A 20,640-nucleotide genomic window follows, 5' to 3' on the forward strand; every position below is an offset into this window, starting at 1 on the left:
CAATTTGGAGTTCCTGAGCACTGTTTGCTGAACATCATGTCCTCACACAGTATTCAGAGTCAGCAAATCTGGAGCAAGTCCCTGTACGCTTTGGTCGGCTTCAGGCCCTCTGCCTTCTCACAGCGGGTGGACGCAGAAAGAGCTGGCGACTTAGCAAATTACCACTCTGTGTTTACACAACAAAGCGTCTGCCCTGCAGAATATCTTGCCCTGACGCAAAAAGTCAAAAGTCCATGTCTGGAAATCTGAAGAACAGTGCAAAGCGGCATGGGTCCCTTTCCTCTCGCCAACAAAAACAACAATTACAAGCGACTCAGACGGCCCAGCTATGAAATAGGGCCTTGTTGCTGAGAAAAGCTAGCAATTAGGGGGCATTGTTCAGCAAAGGAAAGCAGCTTTTATAAAAAAAAATTGTAGTTAGTTTGCCATGCCCCAAAGGTCTGCATGTCCAGAATGCAACTTCTTATTGATATTCACTGATGCTATATTGAGGTCAAAAGCAGGATAGGAGCGTTAATTTCACCGCTCTGTTGGATTCCATCCCCATTTCCCCCCTCTTGACATCTGGCTTTGCCTGGGAAGCTGGAAAACGTCTTTAATATTCTCATGACAGTCAAGACGACATATGGAAAACATTGTAATACCTTAATCTGCAATGCTTCTAAAGAGAGACAGTGAGCGAGCGAGAGAGAGAAAGGGGCCGGCAGATAGATGCTTGGCTTTCTAATTTGTAGGTTTCAGAAGTACTTCTGGGTAGCCAGACGGCATACGAGACCAGAGACTCTTCACATCATCATATACATCACTCGCATATTTTCCACACCTGCCAATAGCTAGTAACTTAGAACTCCTGCAGGGAATGTGCTGTCTACTGATTTAAAGTGGTAATTCAGCCCAAAATGTAAATTCTGTCATTTACGCACTCTCGTGTTGTTTCAAACCCATTACTTACTTGGAACACAAAGGGTGAATATTTGAAGAATGTCCTAGCCATGTCCTAGAGTATCCATATGACTTCTGCAGTATATTCTAAATCCTCTGAAGCCATACGATAGCTTTTTTTTTGGGGGGGGGTGGTCATTTTTTATTGTATTTATGTAAATTGCTGCTTGACAGCACTGTTATTTAGCATCTAACAAAGAGCTTTTTGTCATATTGTGTGAACTGTTCACTGTGGGTCCGTATTTTGGGTCATTTAAAGCATGCATTGTAAACACAAAGTGATCCAGATTAACTTTATTTCCCAGCCCAGGCTCAATGAAAAAGCGTGCCAGTGGCAAAATTTCTGCAATATGATATAGGGGAAGTCGTGGCCTAATGGTTAGAGAGTCGGACTTGTAATCGAAAGGTTGCGAGTTCGAGCCCCCGGCCGGCAGGAATTGTAGGTGGGGGGAGGGAATGTCCAGCGCTCTCTCCACCCTCAATACCACGACTGAGGTGCCCTTGAGCAAGGCACCGAACCCCCAACTGCTCCCCGGGCGCCGCAGCATGGCTGCCCACTGCTCCGGGTGTGTGTTCACGGTGTGTGTGTGCATTTGTTCACTACTCACTGCTGTGTGTGTGCACTTGGATGGGTTAAACGCAGAGCACCAATTTCGAGTATGGGTAACCATACTTGACAATACGTCACGACTTTACTTTACTTTACTTTATATTACGCTGTTTTTTTTTTTGCACATTTTGAGACATTTTTAAAGTGTAATGTCCAGTGAGTGGCACTAATAGCACATTTCGTTTTCACCGAAATAGATGAATGTGTCAATGTTTCATACGCTAAATTAAATAATGTAATTAATATTAATTTAAATAATATGGTGAGTGGCACTAAAAGGTTAATGCTCCATCGAGTTTGAAAATAATGTACCAACTACACTAAATGCTACCTTAAACCTAACTGGCAATGTTAACCAGGCAACACTTTACAATAATGTATTAACTAACATGAACAAACAATGATCAATACATTTAGTACACTCTTTATTAATCTTTGTTAATGTTAGTTATTAAAATACAGTCGTTCATTGTTAGGTCATGTTAGTTCATAGTGCATTAACTAATGTTCACAAACACAACTTGAGATTTTAATAATGCATTAGTAAATGCCGAAATTAACATGAACTAAGATTAATAAATGCTGTGGAAGTACTGTTAATTCTTATTTCATGTTAACTAATGTTAACTAATGAACCTTATTGTAAAGTGTTCCATAAACTCATGGAATTATATCAGCTGCTTGACAGAGTTCGTTGAAGTCCATTCGAGTTCGGTAACAGGCCTACGTCTAATTCTTTGCTAAGCAACATCTTCTGGGTGTTTGGTTTAGCGCGCCAACAAAAACGCAGACGTGCAAGACTGGCCCAAAACGCATCATTAATTCTCATATGGAGGCCAGACACTTGTGGTCCACTGTAAAAATGCCTTTTTTCCACACCCTGTTGAAAATCTACAATTACTCTGATTATGAACATTGTGCAATCCAACCTGCCGCTGTGCGAGTTCATAGAGACACTAGGTGCATTTACAGGTGATTATTTTTTCATATGTGTGAGCTGTATTTATTCAGGACCACTGAAGACTGAGGCATTGTACTCAAGGTTAAACCATAGTGCCTCTGCGTGATTACCATTGAATTATTATGTCGCTTTGGGTTCAAACGGTTCTCCTGTTTGCCAAAACCAAGTATCTTTCACGTTAGGAAATCTGGTTTTGGAAAAGGGAGTGCTGTCCCACTAGAGGTCATTTACGATTGTTATTTCCCATTTTGTGTTATCCCTTGCTCACATTCAACCTTGAAAGAACACATTTATCACATTAAAATAAATCTCCTGATTTACCCTCATGTTTTCCTTAATATGTGGTTAATATCCAGAGTAGAATTGCTGTAGCATCATATACGGCTTCAAATAATGCCTGGTTGAATGGGACTTCCAAGAAAAATGCAGTCCAGCAGAAGGCACTGATGCTCCATAATGTACCAGATGTTCTGTCTATGCCAGTCTCCCAGAGAAAGAGTAACATGTGAATACCTTGAGATAATGGACACCATTGTTCTATTGGTTTAACAGCCCCTATGTGTCGTAGGTTGGTTCTTATGGAAGCATATGTGTAGCAAAATTCAATTTGCAATGCAATATGTAAAATGGCAATGTATTTCTGTATTTAAATTTACATTTGTAATTAATTTGTATTTAAATTACAACATATGTGCAACATTTAGTGCAAAATGAAAATGAAAATTCAATTATATAATTTAAGTTTGCCATTTTCTACATTAGTTTTAATATGCATATTAAAATCATATTTTAAAGCTTTATAAGTTGCAAAATTGAAATGAAAAGGTATTACCCAAATTGATTAGATATGTTTAACATGTCCAAGGAAAAACTGTAGCAAAATTATCATTTCAATGCTGTTTTTCCCAAATGCATTTAGATTTAGGGGTAGGACACTAGAGATTGCATTTTCATCGTGAGACCGCGGGATAATTGTAGCAAAATTCAATGAGAGTTTCAAAATGCATTCTGAGCCAAAAGGGTAGCAAAATTGTGATTTAAATGTCTTTTATTTTTCTTAAATGCATTGACACTTACATATATGATGTTTCAATTGCATTTTCATGAAATACCCCTCGATGAATATAGTTTAAGTCGTGGATTTTAAAATGCATTCCAAGCCGTGCACAACCCCTAGCTGTCAATCATTACGTCAAGGCGGGGCTCGGCAACAGGACGCATGATAGGTCAAAATTCACCATTAACCAAACGCTTTTCACCCGCCTGAACATCTCTCACTTGTTTACACTTGGATTGATGCACAGAAGCAAACAGACAGTGCTATTCTACACTTATTTACTACCTTACTTTATATTACTCTTTTATTCTTAATCTGTAAAATAGCGCGTGCTCCGTGGCACCTGAACAGGGACGTGCAGAAAGTTCCTCAGGGGCAGGGGCTCAAATGTGAGGAAACAAAAAGAAAAAAAATTGGTTTGAAAAGTTTGGATAGATTAATATTTTATATTTTTGCAATAAGTCACTTATGGTCATCAAGCCTACATTTATTTGATCAAAATTTTAATATACTTTAAAATACATTTTATGCAATGCTTATTTCAGGATTCTTTGATGAATAAAATGTCAAATAAGAACAGCATTTTTTTGTTAAATATAATTTTCGTAACAATATACACTACCGTTCAAAAGCTTGCGGTCAGTATTTTTATTTTTTTAAGAAATTAGTTTTTATTCAGCAAGTATTTTTTAAATGAATAGAAACAGTGATAGTAAAGATCAACATTGTTAGAAAACATCTCTATTTTGAATATATGCTGTTCTTTTTAACTTTTTATTAATCAAGGAACCCCAAAAAAGTATCACGGTTCCAAAATAAATAAATAAAATTTAAATAAAAACAAAAAATTAAGCAGCACAACTGCTTCCAACACTGATAATAAATCAGCGTATTAGAATGATTACTGAAGGACCATCCATTGAAGACTAGAGTAATGATGCTGAAAATTCAGCTTTGAATCACAGAAATAAATTATATTTTAAAGTATATTAAAATAGAAAAACCTTCTTTTAAATTGTAATATTGTACAGTTTTTCAGTATTTTTGATCAAATAAATGCAGGCTTGATGAGCATAAGACACTTTCATAATGCTGCATAATTATCAAAAATGGTAATATAATAAAGCCCTTTCACGTCACCATTTCGGCTGCCTAATACACTTGACATAATAGGCCTGCCACTTGGGCTTCATTTAACTGTGAGAGTTTCATGAAGCGGTGTAGGATATCATACATAAATATAGGTGAATTCAATAGCCTACTGATTACCTTTTTTTCTTTTCTTTTTTTTGTGCAGTGCTTTTGTAGTCATTCAGCATCTATTTTCTCAGCGATGTAATTTGATTTATAAAATGAGACAAACTGCAGATCAGAATCAGAATCAGAATGAGCTTTATTGCCAGGTATGTTTGCACATACGAGGAATTTGTTTTAGTGACAGTGGCTCCACAGTGCGACAGAATGACAGCAACAGGACAGGACACAGATAGTAAAAAAATAAATAAATAAATAAATAAAAATTAAAAGTAAAAGTAAAAGTAAAAATAAAATAAAATAAATAATGTACAAATATACAAAAATGGACAATGTGCCAAATAGCACAAACACAATATACAAAATAGACAATTCAGTATGTACAGGTATGTTAGGTGCAAATTTGAAATGTAATAAGTACGTGTGTAAAATAAAAATTAAAAAGTATGATAGTGTTGTGTGTTTCATGTTTATTGTTAAGAGTTCAAGTGTTCATGAGATTGGATTGCCTGAGGGAAGAAACTGTTCCTGTGTCTGGTAGTTCTGGTTCTTAGAGCTCTGTAGCGTTGACCAGACGGTAACAGTTCAAAGAGGGAGTGTGCTGGATGTGAGGGGTCCAGAGTGATTTTACTAGCCCTTTTGCTCACTCTGGATAAGTACAGTTTTTGGAGAGTGGGAAGGGTTGTACCAATGATTCTCTCAGCAGTCCGGACTACCCTCTGTAGTCTTCTGAGGTCAGATTTGGTAGCTGAGCTGAACCAGACTTGAAGTGCAGAGGATGCATTCAATGATGGCAGAGTAGAATTGTTTCAGCAAGTCCTGTGGCAGATTGAACTTCCTCAGCTGGTGAAGGAAGTACAACCTCTGCTGGGCCTTTTTCACAATACAGTCAATGTGAATGTCCCACTTCAGGTCCTGAGAAATTGTGGTGCCCAGGAACCTGAATGAGTCCACTGCAGTCACAGTGCTGTTCATGATGGTGAGTGGGGGGAGAGCAGGGGGGTTTCTCCTGAAGTCCACGATGTGACGTCCCTGAGTCTTCTCCGGATCCTATTGGGCAGAGTGTGGCAGGCTCTGATTGGTCTTCCCAGTGTTAATTGTTAATTAGTAGCATATATAAGTGTGTTATTTGTTATTTGAGGCAGGCACTCTGTGGGGATGTTTTCTCCAGAGTGTCTCTTTCTGATTCTTTACATATTTTGTTCTTTTGGCATTTCTTATATCTTGTAGTTAATGTATTGTTATATTTATTTCTTTAGTTTCTTTATTATCCCTAGACTTATGCTTTATAGTCATTACTGACTGCTGTTGTTTTAGTTTAATTAAATAAAACAATTGGCATTGATATCCTTTGTTGTTTGACCTTCTTTTTGGTTGCGGCTTTTAAACAAGCTGGTCGTAACAATGATCATCTCCACAGTTTTGAGCGTGTTGAGCTCCAGGTTGTTAAGACTGCACCAGACAGACAGCTCCTTAACCTCCTGTCTGTAAGCAGACTCGTCACCATCCTGAATGAGGCCGATCAGTGTGGTGTCATCTGCAAACTTCAGGAGCTTGACAGAGGGGTCTTTAGATGTGCAGTCGTTGGTGTAGAGGGAGAAGAGCAGTGGGGAGACAATGCAGCCGTGAGGAGCTCCAGTGTTGATGGTGCGGCTGTTGGATGTGAATTTTTTCCAGCCTCACTAGTTGCTGCCTGTCTGTCAGGATGCTGTTGATCCACTGACAGACGGAGGTGGGGATGGAGAGCTGAGTTAGTTTGGGCAGGAGGAGGTCTGGAATGATAACGTTAAAGGCCGAGCTGAAGTCCACAAACAGGATCCTCACATAAGTCCCTGGTCTGTCCAGGTGTCGCAGTGTGTAATGCAGTCCCATGTTGACTGCATCATCCACAGACCTGCTTGCTCTGTAGGCAAACTGCAGGGGGTCCAGTAAGGGTCCAGTGATGTCCTTCAGATAAGCCAAAAACAATTTTTCAAATGACTTCATGACCACAGACGTTAGAGTCACAGGTCTGTAGTCGTTAAGTCCTGTAATCTTGGGTTTCTTTGGGATGGGGATTATGGTGGAGTGTTTGAAGCATGAGGGGACTTCACACAGCTCCAGTGATCTGTTGAAGATCTGTGTGAAGATTGGGGCCTGCTGGTCAGCACAGGATTTCAGATAGGCTGGAGTCACACCGTCTGGGCCTGGTGCCTTCCTTCTCTTGTTCTTTTTGAAGACCTGGCACACGTCATCTTCACTTATCTGCAGTTCAGGTGTGGGGGCGAGGGGGGGTTGCAGGAGGTGTGAATGGTGTTTTTTCAAAGCTGCAGTAGAACTCATTAAGATCGTCTACCAGTTGTTGATTCTCCACAGTGCTGGGGGATGGTGTCTTGTAATTGGTGATGTCTTTCAGACCTTTCCACACTGAAGCCGTGTCACTGGAAGAGAATTGGATCCTTAGCTTGTCAGAATAATCCTCTTTGCCACTCTGATCTCTTTTTTCAGTGTGTATTTGGCCTGTTTATACAAGACTCTGTCCCCATTCCTGTAAGCATCTTCTTTGGCCTGACAGAGCTGTCTGAGTTTTGCAGTGAACCACGGTTTGTCGTTGTTATAAGTGAGTCCTGGTAGGAATGCACATATCCTCACAGAAACTGATATATGATGTTACAGTCTCTGTGAGCTCATCCAGATCATCAGTAGCTTCAAAAACACTCCAATCAGTAAGGTCGAGACAGGCTTGTAAAACCCGCTCTGTCTCATGAGTACATCTCTTTACAGTCCTTAATACAGGTTTAACAGATTTAAGTTTCTGCCTGTAGGTTGGAATAAGATGAACCAAACAGTGATCAGAGAGTCCTAAAGCTGCTCGTGGGACAGAGTGATATGCGTCCTTTATTGCTGTGTAACAGTGATCCAATATATTACTGTCTCTGGTGGGACATGTAACATGCTGTCTGTATTTTGACAGTTCGCGGGAGAGATTTGCTTTATTAAAGTCCCCGAGAATGATTAAAACCGAGTCCGAGTGTTGTTGTTCTGTGTCTGTGATCAGCGAGTTTCTGTAAAGCTGTGCTCATGTGCGCTTGCGGTGGAATGTAGACACTCACCAGAATGAACGAGCAGAACTCCTGCGGCGAATAGAAAGGTTTACAGTTGATGAAAAGCGTTTCTAGATCTGAACAGCACATCTTCTTTAACACAGTTACATCTGTACAGCACCTCTCATTGATGTAAAAGCATGTCTCGCCGCCGCACGATTTCCCCATTGATTCCGCGTCGTGATCTGCTCTGATCAGCGTGAAATTAGGCAGATGTAATGCGCTGTCTGGAATGCTGTCGTTCAGCCAGGCTTCTGTTTGCTTATGTGCATCAATCCGAGTGTAAACGGTGAGAGATGTTTAGGCAGGTGAAAAGCGTTTGGTTAATGGTGAATATTGACCTATCATGCCTCCTGTTGCCGAGCCTCGCCTTGACATAATGATTGACAGCTAGGGGGCGTGCACGGCTTGGAATGCATTTTCAAATCCAAACTATATTCATTAAACTATATTCATTGTGGGGTATTTCATGAAAATGCAATTGAAACATCATGTATGTAAGTGTCAATGCATTTAAGAAAAAAATAAAAGACATTTAAATCACCATTTTGCTACCCTTTTGACTCAGAATGCATTTTGAAACTCTCATTGAATTTTGCTACAATTATCCTGCGGTCTCAAGATGAAAATGCAATCTCTAGTGTCCTACCCCTAAATCTAAATGCATTTAGGAAAAACAGCATTGAAATTATAATTTTGCTACAGTTTTTCCTTGGACATGTTAAACATATCTAATCAATTTGGGTAATAAATTTTAATTTTAATTTTGCAACTTATAAAGCTTTAAAATATGTTTTTAATATGCATATTAAAACTAGTGTAGAAAATGGCAAACTTAAATTATTTAATTGAATTTTCATTTTGCTCTAAATGTTGCACATATGTTTGGGAAAATGTAAATTGAAATACAGAAATACATTGCCATTTTACATATTGCATTTCTATTTTGCATATTACATTGCAAATTTAATTTTGCTACATATATGCTTCCATGGGTTCTAACCGGCCTTTTTCATTTGTGTTTGGCAGATGGGGGTTTCTGTGGTCGACTCCTCGGTTGCAGGCCTTGGAGGATGCCCGTATGCCAAGGGAGCATCTGGCAATGTTTCTACTGAGGATGTTTTATATATGCTACATGGTCTTGGAATTAAAACCGTAAGTCTTGGTTTTCTAAATTAATCACCAAGAATGTTACATTAATTAGCAATGACATTTTTGGGCACTTAAGTTACTCGAAAAATGTCTGAATGCCATTAGATGCAGAAAATCAAAGCAAATGGCATCTGAAGTTAAATGCTGCGCAAAGTTTTCTCAGTGGTTATCTTTTCTTTTTTTTTTTTTAGAATTTCACACTGTTAAAAAATGTACTGGTGATTTTCTGCCAGGACATTAACCATTCATTTTCTGGACGTTTCCATTCATTCTAAAACACAACACAGTGCAAAAATTAAAATACAAATAAAATACCTATAAAAAATAAATGTGAAAAAAACTTTCATATTAATACAGTACATTGTGCCCTATGTTCACATATCTTTTTTTTTTTTTTTTTTAGAGTGCAGATCCCCTCACTTGGGAATTCATCACATTACATTTCTACACTCTGAAAACTTAATCTTAATACTTTCTGTCTTCATTTTTGGGCAGTACGTCAACTGTATCATTCCAATTCTGGTCATCTCTTTGTGAGACATTTTGGTCGAAAACTGTGTTTAAAATAAATGCCACTTTCTCAGTTATTTTGTTACATCATGCAAAGACATGCACACATTTTTATGTTTGACTTTTGCATCCAAATACTTTCTGAGACCACTGTATATGTTTATACACACACTTCAAATACACTCCCAGTTTTTCCATTACTCAGTTTTTCCCGTTGTCTCAAGAACAATTGAATAAAATGTGGAAAACTGTTTTTGTCATAGTATATACACTACATTTACATGGGTGTGTGAGAGGGTGTCTGGAGGGTTTTATTTGGGTAAAAATGTGGATACCAGTCCTGATTTACCTGATATTCTGGTGGCAGCACATTTGCAGTAATTATGTTCTACAGTTTCTCACACAATTGTTTTTTTAATCCACACCCTTTAACTGCCTCCTCTTCTAAATCCTCACACAGATAACATCTCAGCAACACAAAGCTCAGGCTGCCAGTTTCTTTTGCTGCTGCGCCCCCTGGTGTCTGTTGTGATTGGTCACTGTTGGTGGTGTTTGTGTTTGTGATGCAGGGGGTGGACCTGTTGAAAGTGATGGAAGCGGGAGAATTCATCTGCAAAGCCTTAAATCGAACAACTAACTCCAAGGTCAGCCAAGCTACTAAAAACATCCAGCCTTTTCATTCTAAGTGAAAATGCATACAATGCGGTCTAAAAGTCTAAAACCACATTCATGTGCTGTAAACCTACTTTCAGACTTTTGGCCAAATGCTTTTACTTTGTTTGCCATTTTAAGAGCTGTTGATGAAGTATTTAATTTAATAATATCTACAATATACTATATTGTGCCTATAACAGGAAACGTGGGCATTTTACGCCAAAGAAATGAGCCTATGCCTTTTGTAGTTTCTGTCAAACAGAAAACACTAAAATTAGATAGCCAAGAAAATGTGACATGGCATGAGGCTGATGACCCCTATCTGTGAGAGTAATTCTTTTTTTTCCCTCTCTCTTAAATATCCACAATCAGACTGCAGAGAGCGCAGTGGTAGAGTTCACAGCAGGCTCAGAGCACTACAGAGGCGCTTATTATCTATTCTATCAAAAACTGTCATTTCAATAGTATTAACAATAAATCTACAACAATATGGAAAAAGACACAAGTATTCAGTACAAACATTTGTTAAAACAAATAACTGAAATAAAGAATCCTTTCACCAAGTAATGCAGCCTGTGTTTAATATTATTAATAATATTAATATAGTCTGTGCAAAGGTGGACACTTTATTGTATGGTCAAATTTTCACTATTAACTCTATTAACACTATTAACCTAAATTGCTGCTTATTAATAGTAAGGGGTATGATTGAGGGATATGTAGAAATATGCAGAATAAGGCATTTGTATTGCTTTATAAGTGCTAATAAACAGCCAATGTGTTAGTAGTATGCACGCTAGATAATAGTGAAAACTGGTCCTTTTCAATATATTTGTAGGGGTCAAAGCATTTAAGCATTAACGATGTTTGATGTAAAATTTAAGAAAATGATCCTTATTGCTGTACCTTATTGTCTTTGTACTTAATCGCTTATTCCTGTCTTTGCACTAACATCACATATCTTTACCAATACAGCTTTTTAGCCTGCCTTGTAGTTGTCTATATACTGGGCATGTTTGGAAGCTATCATTTCTGGTTATTAAAGGTTTTAAATTTATATGTATTAAGATCAATAAAAACATTTTTGGGGAATTTTGTGATTTTTAAAAAAAGCATTCATGCTTCAAGCTACATTTGGCACTGATAGCTTACAGTGTGTGTCTTTATATTTCTTTAGATCTAGTTTAAATACAGGTGGGATGTGCTGTGCGTAAACACATTTCACTTTATCTCTCGTGGTCTGGTCTTATTTGCCCTTCTCTCCTTACCTTGTTAAGCAAGTGCTCTAATTGTTTTGAGTGAGTGTTAAAGCAGCACTCTGTTTGCCTGTATTACCTATATTTGAGAAGGTAATAGATATTCAGGCCTTTTCACTCTCAGGTGTATACAAGCGAAAGCAAACAGATGGACGCAGCTGTTTATTACAGCACACTGCCCTGACTTGATCCCCAGGTGATTTAACAAGTGGAGGCAAGGCCAAGCCTATTATAGAAAACGTAGTATTACATTGACATAGCAAAATTATGTGTAAATTTCATTTATTTTCTGCCCCATTCCATTGTTCTCCCTGTCTTTTTGTGTTTTACACCTGTCCTGTTTTTCTCTCTCAATTTCTTCCCCACCGTGGCTGTATATTTCAAGCATTTTCAACCAAAGCCAAGGCTAGATTATTAATCCCTGCAGGGCTGTTTAGTTTTACTTGAAGCATAAATGTGCACTGATGAGCCAAAACATTGTGACTAGTCACAGGTGAAGCGAATATTGTTGATCATCTCCTAACAAGACCACATATTAAGGTCTGGGTGGTGTAAGAAAACAATCAGTATTCGTAATCAGTGTGTTGGTTCCAGGAGAAATGGACAGGTAGAAAGATCTGAGCGACTTTGACAATGGCCAAATTGCTATGGTAAGGCGACTGGTCAGAGTATGTCTGAAAATGAATGTGGGTTGCTCCCGGGCAGCAGTGGGGAGAATTTACCAACAGTGGTCTGAGGAGGGAAAAACCACAAACCTGCGACAGGGTTTCGGCACCCAAGGCTCATCGGTGCACGAGGACAACGAAGGCTATCCCGTTTGCTCCAAACCAAGGTTTACTGTGGGCCATGGAATATCTAGCAGGGATAAAGGATCCAATTGAAACGCCTACTTAGAAACTGATGTGACACTTTATGATCAAATTAGTGTGTGCATGCATTTTATGAATAAGGCCCCTGAATTCATTAATTAAGAGGTGAGCCCGAACCCTTGTCTAATCTGTTTAGTGTGTGTATATATACAGTATAAAGAGTACAAAACATAAACTACACCCATTTTCTGTATTTTATGTTATACCACATTATTTTCTTAGAGGTATAGCCATGAATAGATACTGCAAGATAACCTATTAAGATGTACTATAACTATGGCTACAGATATGAGAAATAAAATTCATTAGAAAACGCATAATAATGCAGTGTATGCATAGGGCTTAAACTAAACACATTACCTAAGAATATCCTAATTAAATACTACAGTGTGTTGTTGTGATGAAATGATTAAAAATCTTCAATTTGTGAAAAATTAGTGGTGTAAACATGAAAAAAAACATGAAAAAGTTCATTTTCAACACTGTTAAATCCTGTGTGATAAAAATTTAATCACAACGGGTAAGACAACTACTTTGGTGAAATGTCTCGTTAATGTCTGTGGTGAAGTTCCTAATGATGATTTAGTGTGGTCCTGACACTGGGGTTCAGGAAACACATCATTAGACTTAAAAACATCTGGATTGAAGTGTTGAGTGTCGGTAGGAATGGGAACCATGATGAATATCAGATGCGCTGAAGAAGACAAGAGCATGTCCTCTTATCAGAGGCTTTCCTCATGCTGACTATTCATCTTCCACAACGTGTTAAAGATAAATGAGAGAACTGATAACAGAGACACTGAATGTTGCTCATTAACACATTATTTTTAGTTTATGCCCTGAAACAGAATCAGATTAGCACATTACATGAGAGTATTATTTCTTATCTATTACAAGCTTTTATTTTTTTTTATTTTTCTTCAAACTCACTTTATATCTTCAGAACAATGGACGCCTATTTCACACGATCAAGGGAAATTTAATTATATGTATTTTGACACCCACCAAGTAATAAAGCTTATGGCAATAATACTAAATGACAACAATTATGAAATAATAATGATAATAATAATAAAACCTTTGGGATGTCCTGGTCAACTAACAGTATGCATGTACAAATCATTATCTCCACTTTTCACAATCCTGTCAATACCATGTGAATAAAATGATGTTCCACACTACTATTTCTTTTTTCATCCAATATAAATAATATATCAGAGCAAAGACAATTCCTTCTTGCAAACCTTAACTGTGGCTTGATAGAAAGGAAAAAGGGTATTTATTAAATATATTTAAAATAGTATAAGGATATTTAAAATTCACAGTGAAAGATATACCTATAATGTGCAAAGTATCATAAATATCACTGCCACTTAAATAATAACAGTTGACAACATCAGGGACTTTGACTGATGGGCCTCAAAGGTTGGTTTACCAGCAGCTTGGTGTATTCTCCTAAAAGAAAAGCCATTAAATCATTATTAAAACATTGGTCACATTTATTTTAAGGTCCAATTCTCGCTATTAACAAACCAGTAACTACGACTTTTGCCTTAAACTCCTACTTTTCTGCTTATTAATAGTAAGTGTGGCAGTTGTTAAGTTTAGGTATTGGGTAGGATTAGGGATGTAGAATATGGTCATGCAGAATATGTGCTTTATAAGCACTAATAAACAGCCAATATGTTAATAATAGGCATGCTAATAAGCAACTAGTTAATCGTGAGAACTGGTCCCTATACTAAAGTGTTACCAAAACATCTACATAATTTGGTATGCATTATAATAACGACAACTTACCAAAGTCTGTGCAAAACCAGACCGACCACAAACAATACCACCACCATTAACGCAGAGATGTATATCAGTATGTAAAACAGTTGATCTGGTGTAAACAGAGACAATACGTTTAATTACATCAGCAATATTATAAAAAATGGAAAAGTACACTTTAAGTGCATCAACTCACCACTCAACCAATGATGCTTAACGCTTGATTCATTGGTCGGTCGTTGCCCATTGCTTGAATCATCGAATTGTCCATGTCGGACATTTTCACCACTTGTTTTGCTGGTTGGTTGTCGCCCAGTGTTTAATTCATGGGATTCTTCATGTCGGAAATTTTCTTTGGTCCCTGAGAGTTCTATGATTTAAATGGTTAAATCAGAATACATCAATCAAAATGAGACTAAGCCAGTAGTACTTGCAAATGCACAGTAGTTAAACTAGCCAGCATTCTTTGAAAGTACTTACTGAAGAGGGACTTGTCTTGGAAAATGTGTTTTAGCTCATTGCACTTATATTGATCATGATGATGTAATCCATCACAAGTGCATGGATGATGAACTATTGAACCCATTGTTTCCACAAATGCCACCCTGCATTGCAGGTCGTGCCCAAGAAAGAAGTCAGGGTCCAGACGATTTAGCCATTCACTGGTCGTATCATGCGCAAATTCCTTTTCCCCAAAACATTTGGAGAGGTACCTGCTAAATATCTGCCTGTGAATAGTAAAGAGTTGTTTTTTATCAGCAGCAGTCTATATAAATCATATGTGCCAGTATTCCCACAATGCCTCTAGTTACCTAAAACTTCTCCAGTCAACCATAAAGACCATGATGGTCAATCAGCTTCATCATCTGGTGAACAGCACATCTATACACTCTCACACACTCTCAACCTTTGAGTATTTAACTTTAGCAATTTAGCTGATTTATGGCAGATTTGTGTGAATTTGTACCTTCTCATTCGTACATTCTGACCAATTGACTGCTTTTTTGGTTGACTGGTTGACTATTAATTAGCAGCATATTAAGAATTTATTGAGGAATAAGTTGTAGTTAATAGTTAGTTAGTTAATGGTGAAAATTGGTCTAAAACTAAAGTGTGACTAAAACGGTACCTAAGAGGAACCGTGTGATTTTTTCCCCCCAAACCAGTTAGGCACAAATGTAGCCCAGCAAAAATTACCTGGCCTATAACTAATCGATAGAAATGATGATCTATAAACATTTCCTGTTGTAAAACATTTTGTCAATGCTTTGCCTTCAATGTTAAGGGCTAACCTGCACAATGCATCTTCAGAGCAGCTGTCCAGCGCCTCCAGGCAGGTCCAGGGTGTCTGCGACTGGTCACTCGCACAGGATCCAGAGTGTAAAGACGCTTTCATCTGCTGGCACTCCTGGTCTTCTCTGTCACAGTCACAAAACACCAGTTTCTCAGCCACATTGTGAGGAAGAGCTGAATAGAACTGCCTCAATGCATCTCTGCACTGACTGGGGTTGCATTGGTAGGCGTTGCATTCCTGGACAAATGGCACCATTCGGCTGTTACAGGATTTCTCCCCAAGACAAGACACTATTTCTTCAAGGCAGGATTGGTTGGTGTGGTGTACTGGATTGAGGGAATGAGAGTGTACAATGAGGCAAACACTGCATGCATGCGGTTATGAGATTCCAAAAGGTACTATGCACAGACCAAAAACTCACCATGTCCTTTGTGATCACTGGCTTGCCGTTCTTCCTCAAGTTGCTTGTTTTTTGGAGCTGGAAAGCAATAAAGTAATAGTTTAATTCTGTTGGCATTTACTTTGTTGGCATATAGTCTTTGCAAACCTATGTGAGTCATAATTCACTGATAATCTTTCCTTTTGCCAAAACTCAGAATTCTGACCAATTAAAGAATGACAGTGACACAAGTATCACACCAAGTATATTTTGGTCAGTTCCTTGGAATAGGAACTTGGAATATATTCCAAGTTCCTATTCCAGGGAACTGACCAAAATATACTTGGTGTGATACTTGTGTCACTGTCATTCTTTAATTCCTGAATTATGAGGTTTGCCTTTGTAGTAACTGATTGCATGTCATGAGTGAGACTACATGTTTTTTCATGAATGTGGCACATTGTAAAATAGTCTTGAGACAGTCCTGATCCCCCCCCCCCCCCCCCCAAATCAGGAATCTTGAAAGTATTGTAAAAGTAGTCAATATGGCTTGTGCACTATTTTACTATTTTACACACTTTTTAGACTATTTTACAATGTGCCACATTCATGAAAAAACATGTAGTCTCACTCATGACATGCAATCAGTTACTACAAAGGCAAACCTCATCAGTAAACACAAGTAAAAAAAAATCCCATTTGCAATAGTACACTTACAGTGGAAGACTATGTTGTTGAAATTGCAAACTGCTCAATGTGGACAAAAAGGCATCAAGAAATTATAAAAATTAACAGGATTAATTTCAGTATCAATTAATCAACTAATTTTCACACAAAAGGGAAAATTTGTGAAGTTAAAAAATTATCATGTTATTCTAAATGAATACAACTTTGGTTAAAAGGTCATTAAGGCGTCCTAAAATGAATATGAATCTAAATCTGATCACTTTATACGATGAACATATTTAATTTAGACTTTCAATAGATTTCAATGAAGATCGACACACACACATACATAAAGCACATCACATCTGGTCAACATGGAAGCTCAAACACAGTTGCTTGATGCATACGAACCAAAGAGGTTTATTCAAGCGTGTGGTGCACAAGCTTCCATGTCTACCATATGCGATGCCCTGTATGTATGTGTATTTTGTATGTTAATAAAAGCCTAACTTAAATCTGTCAATCATATAAAGTGAATTTGACTCTTTATTACTTTTTTTTTTTTGGATCCTCTGTGTTTTACTTGAATGCCCTTTCAGTGGAGGGACAGAAACTTCTTGGGTTTTAGTAAAAATATATTGTGTTTTGAAGATTATCCAAAGTTTTATAGGTTATCCTTTTTTTGGGAGGGGGGGGGGGGGGGGGGGGGGGGTGAACTATCTAAGTGTTTTACTATACATGCCATTTTTGTTTAATTTACTGAGCATGGTGCTGTGGTAACTGACAGCATGCCATAGATGTAGAATCTAGCTTTTTTCCACATTTGCATTATTGATATTGCAGTACTGAATGTGTGTGGCATACCCCAATGATGTTGGCACTGAGAGTACAGCTGCTGTAGAGTGCCGCATGGATCCAGCCCAGAGCACATGCACTGTCCCAATGCAGGTGAGCGGCTGAACATTGTCTGTAGAGTGGCGTTACAGACCTTTGCATCAGTCATGTGGCAGCCTCCATCTTTCCACAGAGATGAAAAGAGACAGCAGCAAAGCAGCCTTTACTTGAGGCACTTTCAACGTCACTGCTTTGACATGAGCTTAACATCATCTTACCATCATGAGTGAACTCTATTCATCTGTATCTCAATGTGTGCATGAATTTTTAATAGCTGAGGTTAATGACTATTGTATGTGATTGTTTATAAAGCATTTAATCCTTTAATTGGTCCTTAAATTGATTCATATGATGTTTACAATTGTCTTTGAGTTTTAAAGTGCACTGTGGTTTTCCAAAACGTTCTAATGGTCACGATAAAATATATCAACACTACAGCCAATATCATATGTGAATATGGACTGATGATCTCAAATATTGCTTTCTCGTTTGCTTCCCTGAGGCCACTGTGCGGGGTTTTCTCTCTCTCTCTCTCTCTCTCTCTCTCTCTCTCTCTCTCCCTTTCTTGCATTCAGGCACTACAGCAAACAACTTCAATGTCCCCTCAGGCTAGACTTTTCTTCTTCCCTGGATGGACATACGGCCTCAGTTTGCTCAAGGCTACTGCACTTAAATCCAATTACTGCCAACACAATGATGAGACGTTTCACAAGGTAGAGGAGACAGGTATTGCTGACAGCTTTTTTTGTTGTTGTTGAATATCTTTGTCAAAATGAACATTAAGATAATCCAACTCAAATTGAAATGGCAGCATGGTGGATTTAAAGTGGGAAAAGTCATGTAAAGTGGGGCTGTTTTATGTGTGTTTGTCTGTGTAATTTGCTATAAATTATTAATTATTCTTATATTACACGCCACGTGGCACCCAAAACCTTGAAACCAGTGTGCAAACCTCCCCCACTCACACTCTTTCGTGACAAATTGAAAAGTTGTCCTCACCTTGAAAGGTTTTAATTTTTAATGCCTTGACAAAATCAACTCGTACGGATCAAGAGGGCAAACATTCAATTTTAAATTTTTTGTGAGAGCAGTTATTAACCCAATGTGACCAGACAGCCCCTGTCCTATCCCGTTAAACAAAACATAATTGGTTGCGTTTTTGGATGGTATCCTGTTTGCTTCGTATAATTAAAAAAAATAATTCTGTACCTTTAAAATTGCAGATATTTCTGAGAACAGCCTGTTCGCTTCTGCAGAAGTGTGGAGAAACACAAGCATCCATGTGCGAAATGCAGTCTGTAGTTCTTGATGTGTCAATGCAAACTAGCTGGTACAGCAAATGAGATGCTAGAAGGCAAAATAACATTCATAATTGTCTCGTCCTGACATCAGCTTAATGCAATGAGAAATTACATTCTACCCGTTCAGCACGGATGCACACAATATTTCATACATATAGTCTCACACTTTTCAAAGACACTAGGGTCCAACAATTTTGTAAAACAGTTTTCTTTGAAAATAATCTTTTCTAATTGAATCTATATTTTTTTCAATTACAAGTTATCTTCCAATTATACGCATTACGATTGTAAGAATGTTTTAAAGAGCATTTTTAGCTTCGGTGGAAGAAAGGGAATCTGCCTTTGTACAAAGCAATTAAAGTCAGTCTTACAAATTTTACATCATAGTCTCAACTTTATTAGCTCCCAAAATTCTGAAACTTTATTTTCAAAAGCAAATTGTATTGCACATGCTATTGCACTTACACCTTAGTAAGACCAGATCAATTTGATTTCACTTTATGTTGGACCAAGAGCAATATAGAAACACTTGGCAAATGTTCAGGCACAAATGAAAAATCAATTTCAATAACATCAGAAGAACTTGAATGAAGATCAATGAAGCATTGGACTGCTAAAAGCTGACTAATCCTTAAAATAGATCCTCTACTCACCGATGAGAAAAGCTGCTGTCATGGCCTTCATGTGGTGTGGCGGTGTTGGTGGAGTGTCGGTGTTAAGCACCTGTGTGAGTGAACAGCTCCGCTTCAGCGAGCTCTATTCACCCCAGCGTGACGTCACGGTGCTAATGAATAATCCCTCTCAGGTGTGTCGGTCCGCTGTGAATGTCACTCACCTGCGTGGCTCACTGCTGCACCATGTAATTGGGGCCAGTTCTCGGGTCAGTTGATATCCCAGCCATCTGTAGCTGTGTCTTTGATGTAGGGTAATATTAAAGAAATGTTGAATTGTTTTATAACATATAAAATAAATCATTAACTATTACTGTAGTTAAGACTAAACAGATATCACTAACCTTAGTTACAAGCATAATATAGGTCAAACGTCCTGACTGTTGGCTGCCCTACTAAAAGAGTAATATATATATAAATAATACATTTAGTTCATACTAAGTATAGTTCTAATCTATTTCCATATTTACTGACATATCACTCGAGACTTACTTATATAAAAAGGATTGTATGATCTTTGAATAATATCAGCCTTTAAATGCAATATATTTAAAGTGTACCTGAAGTATACTTGCAATAGTTCCACTTTAGCACATTCAAATATACTTCAGTATAGACCTCATTCCGCACAATTAAAGTGCATTAAGCACAAAATCACTTGTTCCAATTTAGCAGACTTTAAGCATACAAGTTTAGTTTACTATACTAATGCAGGGTATTTTAATTAAGTACATAAATATGTAAATGTATATACTTAATAGAAATAATTATGCTTTTAAGAATCAAAAAGTAGATCAGTGTTGAAATTCCGAAAAACAGCACTCTTGCTTTTGTGATATTGCTTCATTTCTTTCTAAACATAACCCTCAGACATTTTTTTTTTTTGCATTTTCAGACTTTAAGACATTTAGTATGTTTACTAAACTAACTTATACTGTACTTTCCATAAAGCTTATTTTACTACTTTCACTATTCTACATGAAGGCCTATTCATTTAGCGGGCACTAATAGAAAAGTTATTCTGTATGCAATATATTTCTGCAGAATAGCTTTTTGAGCAGATGACAGTACATTCGCTCTCTGTTTTTTATTTTATTTTTATTTTTTTAAGTTAGCATGCTGCTAAAAGAAGTGCTTCTGAGAAAAATGTAGTGAAGATAAAACTGGAAATTTATTTTGTTTAGGGAACAGACTTTTAAGCTAATGTAAATGAGCACAACAATGTGAAACTGTTGGCTTGTATGACTACATCTGAGTTACAAAGTACAATTATATCACTCAATTATTTATAACAATAGCACGAAAAAGCATAAA

General features: G+C 37.5%; 2 protein-coding genes across 2 annotated transcripts in view; one reads left to right on the plus strand and one right to left on the minus strand.

Annotated features, from left to right (window-relative positions):
- Positions 1 to 11,313, plus strand: part of LOC306882078 (3-hydroxy-3-methylglutaryl-CoA lyase, cytoplasmic) — a 45,626-nt gene extending 34,313 nt beyond the window's left edge. Inside the window, exons 8-9 of the mRNA XM_079436531.1 lie at positions 8,937 to 9,062; positions 10,139 to 11,313. Coding sequence (XP_079292657.1) covers positions 8,937 to 9,062; positions 10,139 to 10,258 — 246 coding nt within the window. The 3' untranslated portion in view covers positions 10,259 to 11,313. The remainder of the gene's footprint in view (positions 1 to 8,936; positions 9,063 to 10,138) is intronic.
- Positions 11,314 to 13,156: 1,843 nt separating this feature from the next.
- On the minus strand, positions 13,157 to 19,382 carry LOC306882075 (GDNF family receptor alpha-like). The gene is made up of 9 exons (XM_079436524.1): positions 19,309 to 19,382; positions 18,564 to 18,701; positions 17,325 to 17,477; positions 15,837 to 15,893; positions 15,414 to 15,741; positions 14,602 to 14,849; positions 14,318 to 14,491; positions 14,149 to 14,233; positions 13,157 to 13,803 (listed from the first exon to the last, which is right to left on the minus strand). Exons 1-9 carry the CDS (start codon positions 19,337 to 19,339, stop codon positions 13,722 to 13,724), a joined length of 1,296 nt encoding a protein of 431 aa, XP_079292650.1. The 5' UTR covers positions 19,340 to 19,382; the 3' UTR covers positions 13,157 to 13,721.
- Positions 19,383 to 20,640: the final 1,258 nt, after the last annotated feature.

This window comes from Barbus barbus (genome assembly GCF_936440315.1).
Source record: "Barbus barbus genome assembly, chromosome: 16".
NCBI classification, from domain to species: domain Eukaryota; kingdom Metazoa; phylum Chordata; class Actinopteri; order Cypriniformes; family Cyprinidae; genus Barbus; species Barbus barbus.

What these genes read in the sequence shown, in the direction of transcription:
- LOC306882075 (XM_079436524.1), bottom strand. Translation starts at nt 19,339, where the DNA reads ATGAAGGCCATGACAGCAGCTTTTCTCATCG. An exon ending in TCAGTGCCAACATCATTGGG is followed by an intron (nt 15,894 to 17,324) that starts GTATGCCACACA and finishes ATTGCTTTCCAG; the next exon opens with CTCCAAAAAACAAGCAACTT. An exon ending in TCTGAAGATGCATTGTGCAG is followed by an intron (nt 14,850 to 15,413) that starts GTTAGCCCTTAA and finishes TACTATTCACAG; the next exon opens with GCAGATATTTAGCAGGTACC.